Source organism: Rhinatrema bivittatum, chromosome 9 (assembly GCF_901001135.1).
Source record: "Rhinatrema bivittatum chromosome 9, aRhiBiv1.1, whole genome shotgun sequence".
NCBI lineage: Eukaryota > Metazoa > Chordata > Amphibia > Gymnophiona > Rhinatrematidae > Rhinatrema > Rhinatrema bivittatum.
The window spans coordinates 253,182,016-253,205,517 of record NC_042623.1 but is presented as its reverse complement, the minus strand read 5'-3'; the positions used below and the strand labels follow the sequence as shown (position 1 = coordinate 253,205,517).

The window sequence follows — 23,502 nt, the reverse complement described above, 5'->3', positions numbered from 1 at the left end:
GACCTGCATTTCTCTTTGGTTTCAATAAGAGATATATTAAAAAAAAAAAATTCTGACTTGCCAATCCAAGGTTGTAGGTGAGAAACATAAAAACATTCATCTTAACATTAAAACATTCTAAAACAATACAAAGCTATCAACAGTGTGCAAAGCCAAATATAAGACTCAATTACTGCATCTAGATGATTTCAGGAAAAACAATTGCTGATCTTATATCCCCTGTTGAAACACCTTCAGAAGGCTGCTGAGTTGAGTTCTTATCTCCAAAAGTTATTGGGGGTTTTGATTACGGTATTTTTTTTTTTTGTGGGTAGAGTATCACTTCAGCTGCAGATTGCACAATCTTGTGGATGTTCTGATAGTGGGAGCAGTTGGCTCCAGTCTGGCACAGAGCACATAGAGATCTGTTTGCTACATCCCTGTTTTGTGACCTACAGTTAAAAACTCTCATTTCACCAGTCCCTCCATATGTACTATTTTTCCTGGGAAACAAGTCTGGCCAGTGTTGACAGCGAACCTCATGATAGTAGAATTGCAAAGAGAAGTATGCAGTTTATTACAGAACGGTGCTGCATTAGGTTTGCAGCAGAGTAACAGAATGAATGTAGACATCCGGTTTTAGATGAACAGGGTGCGGGCTAATATCCGTAGAACATACTGAGGCTTCTCGTCTTTTTCAAATTTTACCAGCAGAGAGGATGATTTCTAAGTTCAGGTAGGCAGAACTAGCCAGACAGACTGTTGGAGTCTCATAGAAACATAACATAGAAGTGACGGCAGAAGAAGACCAAACGGCCCATCCAGTCTACCCAGCAAGCTTTCACACCTATTTGTTTTCATACTTATCTGTTACTCTTGTCCCTTATAAGTAACTTTTTGGTTCTAATTCCCTTCCACCCCCACCATCGATGCAGACAGCAGTGCTGGAGCTGCATCTAAGTGAAGTATCTAGCTAATTGGTTTGGGGTAGTAACCGCCGTAATAAGCAAGCTACTCCCACGCTTGTTTACCCTGCCTGTGCAATTCAGTCCTTGTTGGTTGTCTGAATATAAATCTTCTTTACTTCATTCCCCCTACCGTTGAAGCCGTGAGCTGCGCTGGATATGTTTTCCAAGTGAAGTATCAGGCTTAATTGATTCGGGGTAGTAATCGCCGTAACAAGCAAGCTACTCCCCTGCTTATTTGTTTACCCAGATTATGTAATTCATTCCTTGTTGGTTGTTGTCTGAATATAAATCATCTTTGCTTCATTCTCCCTGCCGTTGAAGCAGAGAGCTAAGCTGGATATGCATCAAAAGTGAAGTATCAGGCTTATTTGGTTTGGGGTAGTAACAGCGATAAGCAAGTTACTCCCCTGCTTTTTTTGTGGATGCAAATCCTTTTTTCCACATTTCCTCTTGCTGTTAAAGCATAGAACAATGTTGGAGTCTCATTAACTGTGTGTATGTTTATTGAATAAGGATATTAATCTCCAGGTAGTAGCCGTCATTCCCGCAAGCAAGCCACCCTGTGCCTCTTCTCTTCATTCACATCCTCTAGTCTCGTCCATCTGTTCAAGGCCACAGCCTTTAGGTTTATTGTTGTATTTATAGCAGACTACTATACTGTGCATAATGCAGAAGTGGCTCTATTTTCCACGTATGAAAATGAAATAGATGTGCTTTCACATAAAGAAATTCTCATTACAAAATGTGTTCACCTGGTTTGAACTATGTATTTGTGGTTTAATTCACTATAAAAAAAAAAAAAAAAAAAAGCAAGCATGCAGGGTGTCTCATTTTTCTGACCTATGTTTTTGTAATATTTAAATTATAATTTTTCATCTGTATTGGGCATTTTTTTTTACTTGACATATTTTTATTTGTAGTTTTTCCATGTGTACCAGAAAGACCTGGCATGCCCTGTCCAGGAGAAGACAGTAAGTATGTTTGCCTGTGTAATCTGCATCTTCCGTGATCATTTAAAATATAACAACGTAAGCAGAGGAGGCCATTTATAATTATAATTGAATTGTTTTTCATTCTCTCCTAATCGGGTATTGAAATGGAGCAGTGCTTGCTTCAGAGCCCTGCTTTTCTCCTTCCATTCATTTTTCTGTTTTAATGCAATCTAGCCTAAATACTCAGCTTTCCAAATCTCATTAAATGACAGTGCACTGCAGTTGTGGTTTGTCGTTAAGGTTCACATGGTATTAACCAGTGGAAACTGTGTTTTCGCTTGTGCATTATTTTCAGTTGAAAGTGTATTGCGGGGATTGCTTTGTATTACCCAGCGGAAATAAGACATGCACACAGAAGAGATATTGACAAATGAGTATGTAAATGTATTCTGAAAAAGGCAGTGATCGTATGCATACAATATATGCCACAACAATGCACTGATAAGTAGCATCATTGTGATTATATAGGCCTGCAATACAGAATGCAGCTTAATGAAAAGATCTCATGAAGGAGTTACTTTTCCTCATATTTTCAAAACATTTCAGTAATGTGCACAAAACATGGTTTTAAACTGTGAAAGTTGTAATTGGTATTTATATAGCTATATATTCTCAACATCTACAATTTGTTGCCTTAGAGTCTATCTATCGGCGGGGTGCCCGTCGCTGGAGAAAGCTGTATTGTGCGAATGGCCATACTTTTCAAGCCAAGAGATTTAATAGGGTGAGAGTTACTTCTTTATGACTTAAGTTGTTTCCATTTCTTGTGCATGTATGTGTGTGTGTGTATGTGTATGTATATATATATATATATATATATATATATATATATATATATATATATATATATATATATATATATATATATATAATGGATTATTTTTAATTAACAAGGCAAGTTATAATATCCAACCTGGCCTTGCCCTGTTTTAATGTTGATGAAGAAGCAATGACTACTGATCATTATATTGTGGTAAATTTCCTGTGTAACTAGTGAGCATACGAGTTGGGTTTCACTTTTCTTACCAGCTTTTTCACTGCAATTTAACATTCCATTTAGTTTTATTTTTGCCTAATCCTAAGAAGGTGAAGCATTCATAGTAATACAGTGATAGTGGGAAAAGACCAGCTGGCTCAGCCAGTTTGCCCAGTTATTCCCTAGTTCTCTACCCAAGGATATATCCCAGTTGCCAAATATAGAGTATGACTGCTTGTAGAATATTGCTCCTTATCCAGGACAGATTTTTATCGTTTTTCTCCTTTGTATTCTACCATCTTTCGTAGATGAGCATAAGGATCTGCTGTCTAGTTCACTTCTAGCACCCTTCCCTTCCCTTGTCTAACCACTAGGTTTTATTTACATAATTGCAGCTTTAAGATGATTATTGAAACTGTTATCACAGGTCATATTAGATTTCTATATATATACCAGTCAGGACCACACTTTTATAGTTTGTTGTTTTCTGTATAGTTGATTGCTATTAGTGCTACACATCATTTGTTAAACTGGGGACACTTTAGATACAGCAAGGCTGGAGTGGATCTATGTTGGAGGGGGGGTTCCCGCTCTGATGTGGCCAGATGGGTAGTGGGAGGATTCCCTTCACGAGGATCTCCCTTACAAAAATGCAGGCCCCCTTCTTACCCTTTGTCAAACATCTCTCTCCCTGCCCCCTTCCCAGAATCTCTGATATGTACTCAATCTGTCTCTCACAAACACACTCCCCCCTCCAACCTCTTGCCTAACTCCCACCTGCTCATCTCTGCTTGAGGTACTATTTGGTTTTCCCTTCACCCTTCCTTCTTCCAGCTGGCTGGCTCCTCGCAAATGCAACACCAGCATGTTTTCTGCATCCCACTTGAGTAGATGTGATGCCTACCCAAAGCATTTTGGACGCGCTATTACCACTTACTGAATAAGGGATAAAGCTAGCACGTCCAAATGTCGGCTAACAATGCGCCCCATCGGAGCGCACTGTACTGTATTGGCCCGATAGTAATGATTGCAGAAAAGGAGAAAATGGTCCATTCAGCTTACCCAGCAAGCTTCATATGGTAATATCTACTGCACAGTGTAGGTCACAGCCAGGTTTCTGTTAAGGGTAGTCCGTGCAATTACCCCCAATCCTTATGTTAAGGGTAATATTTACAATCAAAAACCAAGCAACTGTCAAACTCATAAAAAATGACTGATTTTCTGAAAATTCCGGCAATGCTGATTTGTTTTGCTTTTGGACTTGGCCGCAGAAGCAGTCCTTTGCTTATTTCCTTATCTATGCATATCAGTACCCCCAGACTGTAAAAGTCGGGACCCGTGTTGGTTGCAGTATGAATCCAGTTCCCCTTCCCCACCTCCCACTGTCAAAGTGGCGCGTGAAGTTGCAATTGTGTCAAAAGTATCAAGGCTTATTTGTTGAGGATAAAAATCCCCATGCTTTTGTTAAGGGTAGAGACTGTCGAACTGAGCGGGTTACTCCATGCACTCTTTTCTTCATTTCTGTCCTCTAGCCTTTAGGGAACCACAGTGTTTATCCCATGCCACTTTGAATTCTTTGATTGTTTTTGTCCTCACCATTTTCTCCGGAAGGGCATTCCAGGCATCCACCACCCTCTCCATGAAAAAATATTTCCTGACATTGGTTTTGAGTTGTCTCCCCTGAAGTTTCATTTCATGACCTCTACTGTTTCTTTTCTAACAGAAAAGATTTAAAGTTCATGCACCATTAAAACTTTTCAGATATCTGAAGGTCTGTATCGCATCTCCCCTGCACCTCCTCTCTTCCAGTGTATACATAATTTAGGTCTTTCAGCCTCTCCTCATGTCATTTGATGGAGACCCACTACCATTTTGTTCGCCCTTCTCTGGACTGCCTCCATCCTGTCTCTTATCTTGTTTGAGATATGGTCTCCGGAACTGAACAGAGTACTCCAGGTGAGGCCTCATCAAGGGCCTGAACAAGGGGATTATCACCTCCATTCTTACTGGTTATTCCTCTCTCTCTACAGCCCAGCATTCTTCTGGCTTTAGTTATCGCCTTGTCACATTGCTTTGCCATCTTCAGATCTCCAGACACTACCACCGCAAGGTCCTTCTTTGTCTGTGCACATCAGTCTTTCAACCCCCATTTCTTCAGCTCTTTTGGAACACCGGACCCCAGATGCATGACTCTGCACTTCTTGGCATTGAATCCCAGCTACCATAGCTGCCATATCTTCAACCATTATTCAAGATTTCTTAAATCATTTTTCATTCTCTCTACTCCTTCTGGCATTTCCAGTCTGTTGCAGATCTTAGTATCATCCGCAAATAGACAAACTTTACCTTCTATCCCTTCCACAGTTTCGCTCTCAAAGGTATTGAATGGAACCGGTCCCAACTCTGATCTCTGTGGCACTCCACTTAACTTGGTTCTCTCTTCAGAGAAGGTTCCGTTTACCATTACACGCTGTCTTCTATCTGTCAACCAGTTTATAATCCACACCACTACCTTGGTGCTCACTCTCAAGCTTCTAATTTTATTCCCAAGCCTCCTCTGCAGGACTGTATCAAAAGCTTTGCTGAAATCCAAGTAGATCACGTTGAATGCTCTTCCTCAATCCAATTCTTTAGTTACCCAATCAAAAAAAATCATGCACCTCTCTCTAGGTGCAGAATTTAGGTAAAGCCGGGCACATGGGCTGTACACACAGTTCGCCGTGGCACATGTAAGCACCTGAAATCTGTGCGCACAAAATTTTAAGCGTGAGCCGGCTGAATACACAATTACTGTCCCTAATGGCTCCGGCAGCAAAGAAACATAAGCGACATTCTCTCAGTGCTGCCTGTCATATTAGGGCTACATAGTCTGACTTGATTCTTTCTTATGTAAGTACTGTGAGGAGGCCCAGGGAGTGTTGGCCTCCCCAGACTTTACTAAGCCTGGATCCTCCCACTTTGAGGATGGGTCAGCCATAGCCTTAATTGAAAGTACCCTGGATCTGAGTAATCCCGGGACTGGGTCTTCCATGGGAGAGGGAAATCCAGTGGCGCCTACCCCAGTAGCTCCATGGCTAGGCATGGACCCGGCAGCCTTCTCTTGGGTGGAATTTTTTTCAAGGCCTTTAAGCTTTCGTACAGGTGCAATCTGCTTCACTTGCCCCTGTCCAAATGGAACACCAACCAATAAAGCCTCCCTCTCCCAGCCCTATCGGCAGGCCTCAAGACATGTCTCGTCTCACCAATAGTATCCCTGGCAGGGACCCAGACAGCACAGACGAAGAAGGGGATCCAGATTCCTTGGAAGATGGGGAAATCCCACCAGTTTTGGAGCCATATCGGACCATGTTACGTTTTTGCCATAGAGATGAATTGCCGGCCCTGGTTTCCCAGACCCTGAAGTCACTGGGAGTTCCTGGGGCAGACTGTATGACGGAACCAATGAAGAATTCCATTCTAGTGTCTCTACGGAAAGCCTCTTGCTGATTTCCGGTGCTGGAAGCCATCCAGGAGTTAATTGACCTGGAATGGGATGCCCCCTGAAGCGAGTTTTAAAGGTGGACGAACATTAGAAGCCCTGTATCCACTGGATCCGGCGGCGAGAGAATGCCTGCATTTCCCTAAAGTGGATGCACTGGTCTGTGCTGTTTCGAAGTGAACAAATATCCCAGTGGAGGGAGGAGCGGCCTTAAAGGATCTGCATGATAGGCGGATGGAGTCCATCCTTAAGCTTTTGATGAGACAGCAGAGACCTTACAGATTGCTTCTATTGTCCCTGGTAACTCTCACTAGAGAGGTGGATGACTCAGGGGCATATTCCAGAGAAGCTATGGAGCCCGCCGCTGCCTTTTTAGCTGATGTGACCTCTGACCTAGTCCATACCTCAGCTAGAGGAGTGGTCTCAGTGGTAGCGGCCAGAAGACAGCTATGGCCGCGAAATTGGTCAGCAGATGCGACCTCTATGGCAAACCTCACAGAGATGCCCTTTAAGGGATTACTCCTCTTTGGAAATGAATTGGAAAAGCTGGCCAGTAAATGGGGTGAATCTCCACTGCCCCGGCTACTGGAAGAAGAGAAAGCAGTTACAGCACCCCTCGCCCATGAGGGGGTCAATCCAGGGGCTCACAATGCTTTTGGCCCTACAGAAACTCACATTTCAGAGGTTTCGGTCCTTGGGGAGGTCTCAGTCCTTTCGGAGTAGATGGCCCAAGAGGAGGGGCAGGTTCAGGTTTGGTCCGAACTCCCCAATGAAGTTTTGCCAACTTACCCATGGAACGAGAAGATATGGGGTCAGCTATCCCTCCTCTATCAGCAGTGGGTCGAGATCATGTTGGATAAATGGGTAATGGATGTCATTTGAGAAGGATACGTGCTGGAGTTTTGCAGCACTCATTGAGACATGTTCATGATGTCTCCTTGCTACTCCCAGCACAAAAAGCAGGCGGTGGAGTCTACCTTGATAAGGATGCTCAGGTTGAAGGCTATAATTCCAGTACCTGCGCTCCAGGAAAATAGCGGGGGGGGGGGGGGGTTATTCCATCTGTCTCACCATACCCAAGAAGGAGGGTTCCTTTTGCCCCATCCTGAACCTCAAGAGTGTCAACTGACACCTATGAGTATTTCATTTCCGCATGGAAACTGCGCTGTGTGATAATGGCCGTACAACTGGGAGAGTTCTTAACCTCCCTGGACCTTTCCAAGGCCTGCCTACCTTATTCCAATCTGGCAAGAACATCAGTGTTTCCTACGCTTTGTGGTACTGGAGCGCCATTATCAGTTCCGGGCGCTGCCCTTCGGCCTGGCCTGTGCCCCCCAGAACATTTTCCAGGATTATAGTGGTCATAGCAGTGGCACTGAGGAAAGAGAAAATCCTGGTGCATCTGTACTTGGACGACTGGTTGATCCAGGCAAAGTCAGTATAAGAGAGTCTCTGGGTGACCAGCAGGCTGACGTCCCTGCTTCAGGAGCTTGGTTTGGTCATAAACATGGACAAAAGCAGTCTCAAGCCTTCCAAGTCGTTGGAATATTTGGGAGTTCGGTTCGACACATAGCGGGGCAAGGTCTTCCTCCCGCCCTCGCGGATAAGGAAGTTGTCCCAAATGAGTCGGATGACGAACGTGATACACCCCAAGGTGTGGCGCTATCTTCAGGTCCTCGATTTGATGGTGTCAACTCTGGAGGTAGTACCGTGGGCGAGGGCACACATACGACCACTTCACTTCAATGCTTTCTGCTGTCACGTTGGAACCCGCTGTCTCAAGACTATTTGATTCGCTTCTACCTACAAGTGGAAGTATGCTCTCGGCTCCAGTGATGATTATAGGAAGCTCACCTGGGCAAGGGTGTAACCCTCTCCCTGCCAAACTGGCTGGTTCTCACGACAGATGCAAGCCTCAGGGGCTGGAAAGCTCACTGTTGGAACTGACTGCCTGGGGCATTGGACCAAGGAAGAGGCGCTCTGGAACATAAACCGCCTAGAAGCCCGAGCAGTCAGATTGGCATGTTTACACTTCAGCCACATACTCCAAGGTCAGATGGTCCACGTAGTGTCTGACAACACAACAACAGTAGCCTGCATCAACTGCCAGGGGGAAACCAAGAGCCAGCAAGTGTCGCAGGAGATAGATCTCCTTATGGAATGGGTGGAAATACATCTACAGATGTATTTCCACCCATTCCATGTATTTCAGCCTCCCACTTCGCAGGAAAAGACAACTTCAGAGCAGACTTTCTAAGCAGGAAGAGTGGATCCAGGAGAGTGGGCAATGTCAGGCAAAGCCTTTCAGCTAGTGATAGATCGCTGAGGCCTCCCGTCCATCGACCTGCTGGCTGCATCTCACAATGCGAATGTTCCCCGATTTTTACAGTCGCAGAAGAGATCAATGATCCCTGGGGATCAACACCCTTGTTCAGACCTGGCCTGAAGAGGACTTACTATGCGCCTTCCCTCCGTGGCCCCTGCTGGGCAGGGTCATTTGTAGGATTGAGCACCACGGGGGATTAGTAGTAGTTCTGGATTGGCCCAGGCATTCATGGTATGCAGGCATGGAGGAGGAGCCCCCCCCCCCCCCCCGGTGCCTCTCACCGCACAGGGAACTGCTTCCGCAAAGACCAGTCCTTCACGAGGATCTAACTTGATTCTGCCTGTGAGAGGGCTCGCCTAATGAAGCATGGATATTCGGCGGCAGTAATTGCCACCTTGCCCCGGGCACGGAAGTTCTGTACATCCTTAGCGTATGTGCGGGTATGGAGAATATTTGAGGTCTGGTGCGAGGAACACGGTGTGGCCCCTCAGACGGTCATAATCCCACTGGTTCTGGAATTTTTACAGGACAGCTTGAATAAAGGGTTGACCCTTAACTCCTTGAAAGTCCAGGTAGCGGCTCTCTCCTGTTTCAGGGGCGAGGTGAACGGAACCCGCCTGACGGAGCATCCAGACATGGCCCGTTTTCTGAAAGGAGTAAAGCACCTACGGTGGCCAGTTCCCTTGTGGAATCTTAATCTAGTATTGGAGTTTTTGGCAGGGCCCTCCTTATGGCCGCTGCTCAGACTTTCCTTGTGCTTGTTAACCCTGAAAACTGTTCCTGGTGGCGATATGCTTGACTCGTCACATCTCTGAATTACAGGCATTGTCATGTCAAGAACCATTCCTCCAGATGACTACAGAAGCGTTACAACTTTGTACCGTTCCATCCTTCTTGCCTAAGGTAGTTTCGGAGTTTTATTTAAATCAGTCCATTTCGTCGCCATCCCTAGATAGGCACAAGGACACAGAATACCGCCTCCTCTGCCATTTAAACATCAGTAGACTTTTGGTGCGGTAGCTGGAAGTTTCAGAACCAGTCCGCAAAATGGACCGCTTGTTTGTTCTTCATGGTGGAAGGAGACAGGGTGAACCAGCTTCGCGGGTTACCATAGCTCGCTGGATCAAGAAGGTGGTCACGAGCTTATGTAGAGGCAGGAAAGCAAGTACTCTTTCACGTTAAAGCTCATTCCACCAGGGCTTAGGCAGTCTCTAGGAAGCTAGACTGCTGTCTCCCATCGACATCCTTACACACCCCCTCCAGGTTCTATCACCTGGACACTCAGGCCTGAGAGGACGCAGCCTTTGCAAGGGCGGTGCTAACCAGTCCGCAGGCAACCTCCTTGCCCCAATCGGGAGTTACGTTTTGTACTTCCCATTGATTCTGAGTCCATCTGGCTACACGCTAGGAAATGGAGAAATTACTTACCTGATAATTTTGTTTTCCTTAGTGTAGACAGATGGACTCAGCATCCCGCCCACGGCTGCCCAAGAACGGTGCCAAGGAATCATCCGTGAAATGAATATCCATTCCAAGAAATTACGGGTAAGCAGTCACCCAATCCCTAGATCAGGGCATCTATGATCTTGCTGGAATTCAGCGTTTGTTTGGTTGAGTACGATTATTGTTCATTTTTAATCAAGTTTTCCAATAGTATGTCCAGAGTGGCTTTTGAAGAGAGTACTGAAGGGCTGAGATCACTGCAGGAGTGTATTTAGGTGACATCAGCTTTGAAACCGAACTCTGTCTTCATCTGTTAGCAAGGGAGCTTATAACCCATTGGTTCTGAGTCTGTCTGTCTACACTAAGGAAAACGAAATTATCAGGTAAGTAATTTCTCCATTTATTTATTTAGTAGTATTTATAATTTCACCCCATCCAAAGTTTGGAACATATATAATCAAAAACATGGCTAAAAAAAATCATAAAAAGGAACAAAATTAAAAGAATAAACATAAAAGACACGAGTTAAAACAGAGTAGCAAGAAAGGACGACATAGCATCAGAAAACAAGGCTGCAATAAAAATGGTTATAGTTCAAATACTGAGCAGGACACTGAGAAACTCTAGGGGCTGAAAGGTACGTGTGAATAGATATATTTTTAAGTTCTTCTTAAATTCCTTAATGCCTGTAATGGAACGAGTTGCCAAGGGAATTCCAACAGATTGGACTGGGATTGGAAAAAGACCTCTCTCTTGCGGCTGGGACATCCAGGAGGTGTTGATTGGCAGATGTGAGGTTTCTGATTGATGTGTAAAATAAAGTTTGCAGGGATGGAATATGTATATTTAAAAAAAAATACTGGGCTAATTTCCTCACTTTTCTCTTTTAGCGAGCTCACTGTGCCATCTGTACAGACAGGATATGGGGTCTGGGACGTCAGGGATATAAATGCATCAACTGCAAATTACTTGTTCACAAGAAGTGTCACAAACTTGTCAGCACAGAATGTGGACGACACACGTTACCAGTAAGAGAAACTATGAGTCCGGTAACCTTTTTTTGCAATCAGTATACAAATCAAGTAGACATCCCATTCTATTGAATGCTGTCTCTCGTCCTGTCCTTGTTCTTCCGGGCTGTTTGTATTCTCCCCATTCTTTCAGTCTGGGATGGGAGAATGAAGAGTGTGCTCTGTTTTCATTTTTCTTTAAGTAAGTTAGAAAACCTAAAGAAGTGAGAATTGTTTCAGGAATGACAGCATTTTTATATGGACATTGTTGTAATTTTATTTTTTGAAACTAGAAATTAGTTAAAACAGTTTAACTGGGCTCCTTATATAAAATATGAAGAGAAGATTTAAAACTTGAATTTGAAATTTAGTAATTCATTTGCTTAATGTTCTGATTTTTGTTTTTTCTTGCCAAAAATAAACCAACACCTTTTAGTGCATATCTAATTTTATTTTGACATAGTATTCTCAGTAATGAGCTAATTTAATATCTCTTTAGATAAACGAGTGCATCCCAGATGCAGTAATTCTAAATAGATCTGGTAACGTCTTGCTTGACTGAATTGTAGTTTGTTGAAGAGGACTGGTCAGAAATGATAAAGCCTTCTGTATATATAGTATGTGTGTAGATATAGAGAGATCTCTATATAACACAAATTATTGATCTGTTAGTTTCCTCCTGCTCCTTGGGCTTCCAGCTCAGTAGGACCTGGTTTCTTTTGGGCTAGAGCACCACGGGCTTTCATTCTCCAGGAGATTTTTCCCATGTTTTCTATCCCCTCCCAAATCAGCCCAGCCATTGCAGCGATGGCTCTTGGCCAGAACCCTGCAGTCATGTCATCAGTTCATCTAGTATCTATTACTGTTGCAGAATGACTGGGCCTTCCCTCAGGGACTGTTTACACTGCATCTGCAGCATTTGCCACCCTGGCCGACCCAAGGTGTGAGCCACCAGGCCATTACACTAAATATTTCAGTTTAAAGGCTGAAAACTATATATGAAAAATGCTTTAGAACTTCCTACTTATTCCATTAATATTTCCACTTGATATTCTACATTTAAGTTGGGTTTTTTTGGGGGTTTTTTTGCCTTTGTTTCCTATTACTCCTTTAGGCTTCCAGCTCAGTCAGAACCAACCTCAGATGGGCTACAGCGCCATTAAATATTTACCTGTGGCATTTTCTCGTCGTCTTATATTCCTCCTCCCAACTCAGCCCAGCTATCAAAGTGACAGTTCTCGGCCAGGGCCATGGCCACAAACGCAACACCTAAGTCTGGTCACTAGTTATCACTGTTGCACAATGACCAGGTCTCCGCAGCATTGCCAGCCTGGCCTGGCCTAGGGAACGGACATCTAGCCCGAGAGTCATGCTTGGGGCTTTTGCATGGCAGCGTGCAGTACTTGTTACTTGAGTCACTGGGCCAGCTCAAAGATTTCTTTAAAATAGATTTCTGTTTAATTATTTGTCTGGGAGCCTTGGTAAAGGATCAACTTTATTTACAGTATAAGCTGATTTTTTTTCTGTAATGAATTTAAAATGTCTATTACCAATATTTATAGGAGCCAGTAATGCCTATGGAGCAGCCAACAATGCATCCAGAGGGTTTGGAGCCAGGTAAGGTCAGGGGACTCTAATTATTATGTCAATTTTACAACTGAGGACCTCATAAGAAAAGCTTCAGTTACAATTTGGAAATAACATAACTTTAGCCTTTTAACCAGTGCAGTAAATGAATCAGCAGTTATCTGTTCTTTAGGTCTCCCATTCAAGATCAACATAGAAATAAGATTTAAAGAGATCTAAGTTCTGAAAGCAAAGGATTCTCTTATAAAATGTGTCCATATGTCTTTTTACTATGTTGATGATTGTGTATAAGGCTAATAAGCCAGAACCTAGCATGGAGCAGGCTTTCCCTTCCAGTGGGTTACAATAAAAAGAAAGTTGAAAGCCCCAACATTTCACAGTCACTGCATTTTAAGTGGTGAAAGAATCAGCAAGCCATGACAGCCTATATAACCATTTGGATTTTAAGGTATTCACACATCACATTTCTTCATTTATCCAGAATGTACACCAGTAAGTTGCACAAATCATACTTGGTCACATACAAGCCTCAGAAATCTATTTATATTGATGTATAGCTATCTATGTATAGCGAATTTATAGTGCACAATAATGCAGACAACTCCCTATTTGGTTTGAAGGTACGCTGTTGTATGTCCACAGCTCTAGTAGCACTTTTAATTGTTAAAGCAGTGTGGACTTGGACTTTTCAAGAGCGATTGACTTGTAATGCCTCTTAATATATCTCCATCAATTTATGATCATTCAGTCTTCTAAGCAGAAAAGTTGAGAATCTATGATGATGATGATTTTATTTGCAAAAAAGAAATTATACAAAAAAACTTCTAGAATCCAATGAATATATATAGAGCACAGCAAAGATTCGCTACAGCTTTTCAGGTGGTAAAAATCACCTGATAGTTTTCGTGGGCAAGAAATATGCCTTTTTGTAGGATGGTCTTTCATAGCAGCATATACTTGAATACAGCTGTGTAATTTTTATGAGTTGTTGTGCGTTCATACATTTAGTACCTTAACAACCGGCTTGACACACACAAATAAAGACAAAACGTTATCACTTAAGTTGCAAATAAAGTCTCTTAGCTCCGGATCCCAGCCCTTGTTTTGAATGAGGTGGAAGCCCGAAGAATCTGCAAGAAATTTCCAGCAGCTGCTCTCTCCCCTTCCCCCGCTCCTTGTGACATTGGGCAAATCACTTCACCCTCCCTTACCTCAAGTACAAACTTAGGGGGTCATTTATCAGATCGAGTTAGGGTCTTATCAGGGCCCTAATGCCCACGATAACATCGTAATGCATGCAATAAATACCGCACTGCAGAAAACACCTGCAAATTTGAACAGTTTATTCAAGTGGGAGGAGTTTGGGCGGAGCAGATGGGAATGAGGGCTGTTTAAAGTTGTGTGCAATAGCGTAACACACACTGTTGTGGGTTTTAATGCCAGAAATAACCACAACCTTTTCCTGAGTGTGTTATGCCTGCGATAGCTGTGCATTATGGCCTAAACGGGATTTATTGCAAACCCATTTCGGGAAGGAAAGAGAGAGCGCCTCTGTGGAGGCCCACTGATTTCTGAACTTTTTATACCACTGTAAAAGGGGGGCATTATGAACTCGGGGTGAGGTTTGTGAGGCGAGTTGGGTTTTAGGGGCAGTTTAACATGCACAGTCATACTTACGAACTGCACAGTTACCTTCAGTGAAGATTTGGAGGGGTGAAAGGTGAAAGAAGAGTAGATTTGTACCATGTTCTCCTTACCTAACTTGATTGCAGCTAGGTAGGTAGTGCATCAAACTAGGCAGAGAGACCATGGTACAAATCTATTCTTCTTTCACCTGCCATCCCTCCAAATCAAATAAAATCTTCACTGAAGGTAACTGTGCTATTTGTATGTATGACTGTGTGTGTATGTATGTTAAACTGCCCCCTAAACCCAACTCGCCTCATAAATAACTTTTTTCTGAGCCTCTATAGTCTCTCTTTCTCTGTCTCTCAGCCCAAAATGTAATAACAGCCTGTCCGGGCACTTCTCAGCTTACCTTTTTTTTTTTTTTTTTTTTTTCAGGCGCAATTGCTAGATTTATAACAAAATGATGAATCTAGATCTTAGGACAGCCTACAGTACCTGAATGTAATCCACTTTAAAGTGCCTGAAAAGTGGAATATAAATATAGCAAATTAGAAAATGCAAAACAGTTTTGAATTGTGCAATGATGAGTGGACAGCTTTTTATTATGGATTGTCTTGAATACACTTATGTTAGTGACCTGAAATGCAGGCCTTGAGTCTTTTTTATTGACAATAAATAAGCTGCATGTACAGAAGGATCAAAGTGCTTTATTCCAATAAAGGTAATTGTTTACCCTCAAAAGTATTTATAAAAATTGAAGCTTGCCAGTCCCTTGTTTATACCTGGATAATAACTCCATCATGTACGCCAACAACTCCTTATTGAAATAAAGCATTTTGATTCTTTTATTCTGCTGGCTGAGCTGTGCATTCGCTGTATTGAAGACTTGAGTGCACTAACCCCCTGGTTCTACCAGCCGGGGCCCAAGTATGTCTTTCTGCTTTTATGGTAGAAAACAAAACCCACATTCATTCCTATGCACTTCACTTTAAGGAATCACAAGAATTGTGAATGTTTGAATTTGACTCAAAGCAATGTATATTTACAGTATTCCATTATGTTTGTTTTACCTTAGTTATTCCCTATCCTTTAAGTCAAGAAAATCTGGATCATATTGGCGAAGAAAAAGAGGTAAAATCTACATTTAGATGGATTTATTACTGTGTACTTCAGTGTCTATAAGATTAAAATTAACATTCTTTTTATCTTTCCTCTAACTCTAATCCCAGTTAGAATGACCCCCGTTTTATTGTAATTTTTTTCTTCCATGCACTTGTTTTACTTTTTAATGTATACTCTTATGTTATTAGTTATTTACGTTATAATGTATTGCTCACCCCTTGTTTTATGTAAACCGACATGATACGAACTCCGTGAATGCCGGTATAGAAAAACACAAATAAATAAAATAAAATAAAACATTCCTTCTAAAAGCCTTAAAAAGGAAACAATTTGTATCTAGTTTTATATTTTACATGATGGTGGTTAAGGTCTGCGAATGCACATTAATTTCAGTTCCCATTACTCTTACCCTCCATGCTACTCCTACTCTTTTCTACTCTTTTCACCCCCTTAAAGTAGTCTTTCTTCCTACCAAGTCCCATTACCCTAAACCCATTACCACTTCTTCCACTACCCCTGCTGTAAATTTACCTATATCAGTTCCATGTAACGTTATAAAGTTTTTATTATTGTTACATTTCATGCATTATCTATTCCACCTTCACTCTGCCTTTCCTATAACCAATTACTCTGTCACCTATTAGTCCCTGTTTCCTCCCTCACCCTGTTCCATGTAATTTCAATCTGCAGTTATGATGTAAACCGATATGATGTTTCACACTAATACCGATTTATAAAAAGCTTTAAATAAATAAAATAAAATATATAAAACATCTGTAGTATGCGTGCACTGTATTTCATGGCCATTGTTCGTTAACCCACGTGATCCAGAATTCAGCCAGGTTATAATGCTCTACCCTGGTGTGTCATGGTTTATACCTGCAAGGAACATTGCAGCAGGGCTAATGTTCCACTTCGGTTAAAGTGTTGTAACGCATTGCTTTATAGATATGAAATCCTGTTACCGCATAACAAATTGTGCTACGTAGAGAATTCAGCAACACAAAAACTGCCTGTTCCACTAATAAATATAGAATAACTGAGGTTCTGCAGGAGTTCAATCTGTCAGTAAATTTTTAACATCTCATCGTGCCTGACTACTAGACTTTGAGAAAGTAAAAGCTAAAAGCAGTCACATGAATATTCCCAGTTATATCCAGGAAATCTATTTTCATTCTAGGGAAAAACTCCAGAACTAGTTAAAGCACTTTACCTGCAGCCTTAAACCCCTACAAGTTTGTCACTCATGCAGCAATTCATCAGTGCATGCAGTGTCATATTGTCGTCTTTTAAATAACACGGCCTTTCCGAGTTTACAGTGCATTTATATCCAACTCCATAAAATTATAGAAATTACTATGACCCACCAAACTGAAATGATTACATCAAAAAAAATGCTAAATAAATAAATTGTGTCTGTAAGGTTTGGGACAGGCTTAACCCTAAGGATCTTGATGCAACATTTGATCTTTTTATCCTCACTGCTGCAGTAGCCCAGTAATTCCATAACCAGAGGCAAAACCCTATTCCCTGTACTACCAGGATCAGTCCAGACTGCTGGGTTATGCCTCCCTTCCAGCAGATGGAGTCAGAGAAAAGCTGAAAAGCACCCCCAGATAACCCGGTGTGCCACCTGCGATCCTTCAGTATTTCTGTGACTCCAGCAGATGAAGGATGGCATAACCCATAAATTCATCATATTTTATTGTATCTATTTTGCAGCGTTAATATGTCAATATTTCTACATTAAATAGTTAAACTGTATATATAATATTTATTTATCACTATGTTAATTAGACATCCAGTTATATTGTTCCATCTGTTCTACGGTTCTATGTAAAGCCACTCTCTCTGTTGGGCAGTTTATCGTTTTATGTAAACCGGATTGATTTGTAATCCCTACAAGAACTTCGGTATAAAAAAAAATTTAAAAATAAAATAAATAAATAATAAATAACCTGCATACCTGATTCTTTATTTGATTGATTGATAAGTGAAGGGGGTATCCTAATCTTAGTACCTTTGACTAGATCAACTTGTAAGTAGTTAAAAAAAAAAAAAAAAAAAAAAAAAAAGATCACTTTGTAAAAGCAGGCAAGGCTGGGCTTCTGCCCATGGCCTTAATACCCAGAGAATATTGACACAGCCCAGTGAGTTAGGGGGGGGATTTACCAGTGGGCCGGTCCCTCCCCTCCATACAGTGCCAGAGACGTCTTAATTCCTCTGGTGGGAGCTACAAATTGCATTTTCCTAGCGTGTAGCAGATAGACTCAGGACCAATGGGTATAGTGTACTCCTGATAGCAGTTGGAGACGGATCAGATTTCAATCTGACGTCAGCCCCTAGTACATATACCCCTGCAGGAAGTGCAGCTCTTCAGTATTTTCCGTCTCCATAGCAGTTATGGACTATCTGCACGCTCTCACAGTGTTAGAACAAATTCAACAGAGAAAAACCCAAATTCGGAAGAAAACCTACTCTGAAGACGAGCCCCGCTCTCCTGCGGTGATACCCTCGGGTTCCTCCCCCAGTTGAGAATTCCCGAGGTGATTTCCGTGGTCCCTCGGAGGTAAACCTCAGTCCCGCGCCCGATTTGCGGCGAGGACCTAGCCGCCGACCTCGGGCGCGGCTGAGAGGCAGCGGATGCACCCTCGAGCGCGGCGGTGAAGGTATTTGCCCTCTCCCCACGCAGCCGGAGACTGCCCGGAACGAAACTGGAAAGCGCCGAAGACAAGGTAAGGTAGAAATCTTCAGCATAGACTCCGGTCTCCGAGGTTCGAGGAGTCGCCAGGTTGCCGGCCGGGACCAGTGCCGCCGGGTTGATCCGCCCTAACAGGCCAGGCCACGGCTAGTTCAAAGGGTCTTCCCACGTGGAGACCCTCTGAGGTGGTTGCCATATTGCCTGCGTGGTCACAGTCGCTATCTTGGCCCTATTCGCCGCTCTGTCCGCCGTCTCGATCCAGGCGCACAAGGCTAGCTAGTTGCACAATATACTTGTGCGCATAAAGTTACATGCACAAGGGCAGTGCGCATAAGATATACGCACATCGCGCGCCTACCGGGCTGAGCGCATACCTGCGACTTGGGCGCATAACTAAGCGCACAACCCGCACGAACATATTAGACACGCCGGAGCGCATAAGGGTTTACGCGCCTATAGCCATGGCACCACCGGAAACGGAGATCAAGGCTCAAGGCCTCTGCCCAGCATGCCATATCAGAGCCGCACAAAGCGAAGATGCCAATGCCCTGTGCGCTCAGTGCAAGAAGGCCCTGAGAGACCCAGTCCAGGGCCAGTCCCACCCAGGGCCGAGCATTAGCTCCTCAATGAGTACCCCGGACCTAGCAAATTCCAGTGGGACACACCCCCTCAGATGGGGACCCCTAGGGACTCTCAACGCCCCTTAGCTTGGACCCAGCGTCTATCTCATGGGTGGAATTCTTCAAAGGGCTACACACATTCGTCCACATGCAGACAGAGCCTTCGGCTAAACAGCCACAGCCTCCACCAGAGAACCTTTATGCCCCAGGCCCCTCTAGGCATAGACAAATGTTTCCACCGCCCAGAAGCCCCATTTATGGGGACACAGACAACTCTGAAGAGGAAGCAGAGCCCCTAGAAGAGGGGGAACTCCCCCCGGGGACAGAGCCTCACCGGATCATGAGACGCTTCTTCACCAAGGACAAGCTCCCAGACCTGGTCACCCACAGCCTGAAGGAGCTCGCTATCCCGGGCGCAAGTGCTTCGGGGGAGCCTCCACCAGACCTCCCGCAATTTCCCTGTTACAAGCCATCCAGCAGCTAATTGACCTGGAATGGAGTCCACATTCAAAGGGGGACGAGCTATGGCAGCCATGTACCCCCTGGACTTGGCGGCCAAAGACCTTCTGACATGACCAAAAGTGGATGCCATGGTCTGCGCGGTCTCGAAGCGCACTACTATCCCAGTGGAGGGAGGAGCAGCGCTCAAAGATGCTCATGACCTGCGTCTGGAATCCATCCTTAAACAGTCCTTTGATGTTGCCGCTATGTCCCTACAAATAGCGGCCTGCTGCACTGTAGTGACACGTGCCTGCCTCTCTCAGACCAGGAGCAACACCCCTGGGGAGGCCATGGAACCAGCAGTATCATTCCTTGCGGACGCTGCCTCCGATCTGCGGCCAGAGGATTGTCATCGGCTCTGGCTGCCAGGAGACAACTCTGGCTCTGAAGCTGGTCGGCCGACGCATCTTCCAAAACGCGTCTCACAAGGAATGTCCTTCAAAGGATCCCTCCTGTTGAGCAGCGAACTAGAGAAACTGGCCAACAAATGGGGCGAGTCCCCATTGCCGTGCCTACCGGAGGACAGGAATAAGAGAAACCAGCGACCCTTCCCCTGGTCCTCCAGGGGCAGAGGTTCACAGCGCTTCAATCCATACAGAAGCAACTATCAAGCGCCCCGCCCTACGGGCAGGAGCCAGTCCTTTCGGAACAAGCACAACAAGAGGGGAACCAGCTCGGGTCCAGGCTCCAGCCGCACCCCACAATAAGATTCAGCCGACCCGTCCAAGGGAAGAAGCCATAGGGGGCAGACTAGCCCTATTCTACCACAGATGGGTCGAGAGAACTTCGGACAAGTGGGTCCTAGCCATCATTCGAGAGGGGTACTATCTGGATTTCCTACGAACCCCTCCAGACAAGTTCGTGGAATCCCCCTGCCAAGACCTCTCCAAGAGGGTGGCAGTGGAAGCTACACTGACCAGACTACTGGCCCTCGAGGCTATAACCCCAGTGCCTCCACAAGAAATAAATACTGGGCATTATTCCATTTATTTTATCGTTCCCAAGAAAGAGAGGACGTTCAGGCCCATCCTGGACCTCAAGTTGGTCAACCGCCACCTGAGGATTCCCCGCTTCCGCATGGAAACCCTACGCTCCGTAATAAGAGCGATACAACCGGGAGAGTTTCTCACATCCCTGGATCTTTCGGAGGCCTACCTACACATCCCAATTCATCAGGAACACCAGCGCTTCCTACGTTTCAAAATCCTGGACCCGCTCTACCCTTCGGGTTAGCCACAGCACCCTGGACGTTCACCAAATTCATAGTGGTGATGGTGGCGACAACACTAAGGAAGGAAGGAATCCTCGTACACCCTTACCTAGATGATTGGCTGATCAGGGCGAAATCCCCAGAGGAAAGCCACCAAGCAACCAACAGAGTCAAAACTCTACTGGAGAGCCTAGGATGGGTGGTCAACACAAAGAAAAGTTGTCTGCAGCCCTCACAGTCTCTAGAATACCTAGGAGTCCGATTTGACACCAAAGAAGACAAGGTCAGCCTGACTCCCACAAGGACATCAAAACTGAAGAACCAGTTACAAACCCTGCTGAGCGAACCTCACCCCACAGCGTGTAATCGACACCCTACTCCGAGCACGCAAGTTCTCCACATCCTTAACGTACATAAGGATTTGGAGAGTATTCGAAGCCTGGTGTGAAGACCACGACATCACACTGCGCTCAATTAAAGTTCCCGTGATCCTGGAATTCCTACAGAACGGGCTCCAGAAGGGTCTATCCCTCAACTCCATCAAGGTACAGGTGGCCGCATTGTCATGCCACGGCACCAAGAGCGAGGGCGACAGCATAGCCTCTCACCCGATGTTTCACGCTTCCTGAAAGGCGTCAAACACATCCGCCCACCCCTAAAGTGACGGTACCTCTTTGGAATCTCAACCTGGTCCTGGAGTTTCTAGCAGGAGCCTCCTTCAGGACCCTCTGAGGACTGTCTCTCTGACTATTAACTTTAAAGACAGCATTCCTGCTGGCAGTTTGCTCAGCCCGCCGCATTTCAGAACTACAGGCACTGTCCTACCGTGAGCCGTTCCTTAGGCTCACCCCAGGAACCATCCAGCTATGCATGGTCCCTTCGTTCCTTCCCAAAGTGGTGTCGCACTTCCATCTTAACCAAACCATCTCACTACCATCGCTGGATGAGTTCAAGAATTCGGAAGAAGCTCGTAGTCTACGTCACCTCAATATCGGCAGACTCCTATCCAGATACCTTGAAATGTTGGAACCCGTACGAAAAACGGACCACCTATTTGTCCTTCACAGCGGGAAGAGACAAGGGGAAGCGACTTCACAGGCAACCATAACCTGCTGGATCAAGGAAGTCATCAAGGCGGCCTACGTAGAAGCAGGCAAGCCGCTACCTCTACAGGTTAAGGCCCATTCTACTAGAACCCAGGCAGTGTTCTGGGCAGAAACCAGAATGTTGTCACCTGCCGAGATTTGCAGGGCAGCGACATGGTCCTCCATCCACACCTTCTCCAGGTTCTACCGCCTGGATGTTCAGGCTCGGGAGGACACGGCATTTGCAAGGGCAGTACTAAGTGGGTCACGGGCAGCCTCCCACCCGGTTCAGGAGTAGCTTTCTCCAATTAAGCCCAGGGACATACATTCCCCTGGTTGAGTAGCTCTGAAAAAGAAAAAATAAATAAATACATAAAAGACAAAGGATATGCCTTTTAAACAGAGCGAGTCTGCTGAAATCTCCTGGGGCTCCGGAGGGGGTGAATTGCTTCACTCAGCCGATTTTGCTACTTACGGCTTAGATTGCCATGCCACAAGGATCGTGATGTGCAGCGTGTGGAGAGCCGGCAGCGCGGCTCTCTCGCGAAGGCCTCTGCTCCCGCTGTATCCCCGGGTCGAGGGGCCTTCGCAGCTGCGGATTGCAGGGAAAAGATCAGCATTGCCGCGATCGCGCGGTTTAGGCAGCAGTCAGTTCACAAGGAAAGACCTGCCCCATCCTCGACAAGCGCGGGAACGGCAGCCATTTTGCCCGATTCGGGCTCAGATGTTCAAGGGGAGAGTATTTCCCGCCAATTTCTCTGCCTATGTTAAGCCCCCAAAGGCCTCGCGATTTGGGACATGATTCTTCTCCTCCTCCTCCTGCCGTGCCTCCAGGGGGGCCCTTAAAGAGAGAGCACCCATTTTCTTCTCGGTTTATTTTACTGCTTCACAAAGCTTATATGGAGGCTGAGGCAGACTTGGATGGGCAATATTCTCCTCCTGCTAAGATCCCCAGGCATGCGGAGGATCAAGGGGCTCCTAGGACCCGGCCTTCCCGTCCCGCTCCTGATGCTGAGCTACCAGCGCCTTCCACTCCAGGGTCCGTGCTTCCGGACCCCTCCCCGGTGGATACGAGCGATGATGTTGACAATGCCGCTCTGGTGGAGGGGGATAATCCGCAGGTGCTCCAGTTATTTCGTAAGGAAGAGCTAGACCCTTTGATTCCTCATGTGCTACAGGAACTAGATATTCAGGCTCTGCGGCCGGTGATGGATCCTTCTTCAGGGGATCCTGTTTGTCAGGCCTGCGGGCCCCTCCTAGAACTTCTCCTTTCCACCTGATGCTTTTACAGCTTATGACCCGGGAACAGGATGCGCCTGAAGCCACCCTAAGGGTTGTTAGGGCCATGGAAAAACTTTAACCGCTGCCGGACAAGTTCTTGGATCTTCTCAAGATCCCTAAGGTGGACGCAGCCAAGCGCACCACAGTTCCGGTAACGGGAGGAGCAGCTCTCAGAGACTTCCAGAATAGAAAGCTGGAGGTTCTACTCAAGCGGATATTTGAAGTATTGGCCCTCGAATTAGGGTGGCCATCTGTGGTAGTCTCATGCAGAGAGCTACCCTTAGATGGGTTAGGCAATTACTCACAACTCAAGAGCTCCCTCCGGTGGAGGCAGAACAGGCCGACCACATGGAAGCGGCGGTTGCTTAAACAGCGGATGCCTTGTACGATCTTCTTTGTACTTCTGCGCGCACAATGTCCTCAGCAGTGGCAAGGAGGCTTCTTTGGCTCCGCAATTGGTCGGCTGATGTCTCTTCTAAGTCTCAGCTGGGCGCCTTTCCATTTAGAGGAAAGCTATTATTTGGAGATGATCTGGAACAACTGGTTGTCCTTAGCGGACAATAAGGTTTACAAGCTCCCGGAGGACAAGCCCCT

General features: G+C 45.2%; 1 protein-coding gene across 1 annotated transcript in view; it reads left to right on the top strand.

Annotated features, from left to right (window-relative positions):
- Window positions 1–23,502, top strand: part of PRKCI (protein kinase C iota) — a 128,807-nt gene that overhangs the window by 30,202 nt on the left and 75,103 nt on the right. Inside the window, exons 4-8 of the mRNA XM_029615014.1 lie at window positions 1,868–1,918; window positions 2,578–2,663; window positions 11,053–11,190; window positions 12,735–12,789; window positions 15,464–15,519. Of these exons, the coding sequence (XP_029470874.1) occupies window positions 1,868–1,918; window positions 2,578–2,663; window positions 11,053–11,190; window positions 12,735–12,789; window positions 15,464–15,519 (386 nt within the window). The remainder of the gene's footprint in view (window positions 1–1,867; window positions 1,919–2,577; window positions 2,664–11,052; window positions 11,191–12,734; window positions 12,790–15,463; window positions 15,520–23,502) is intronic.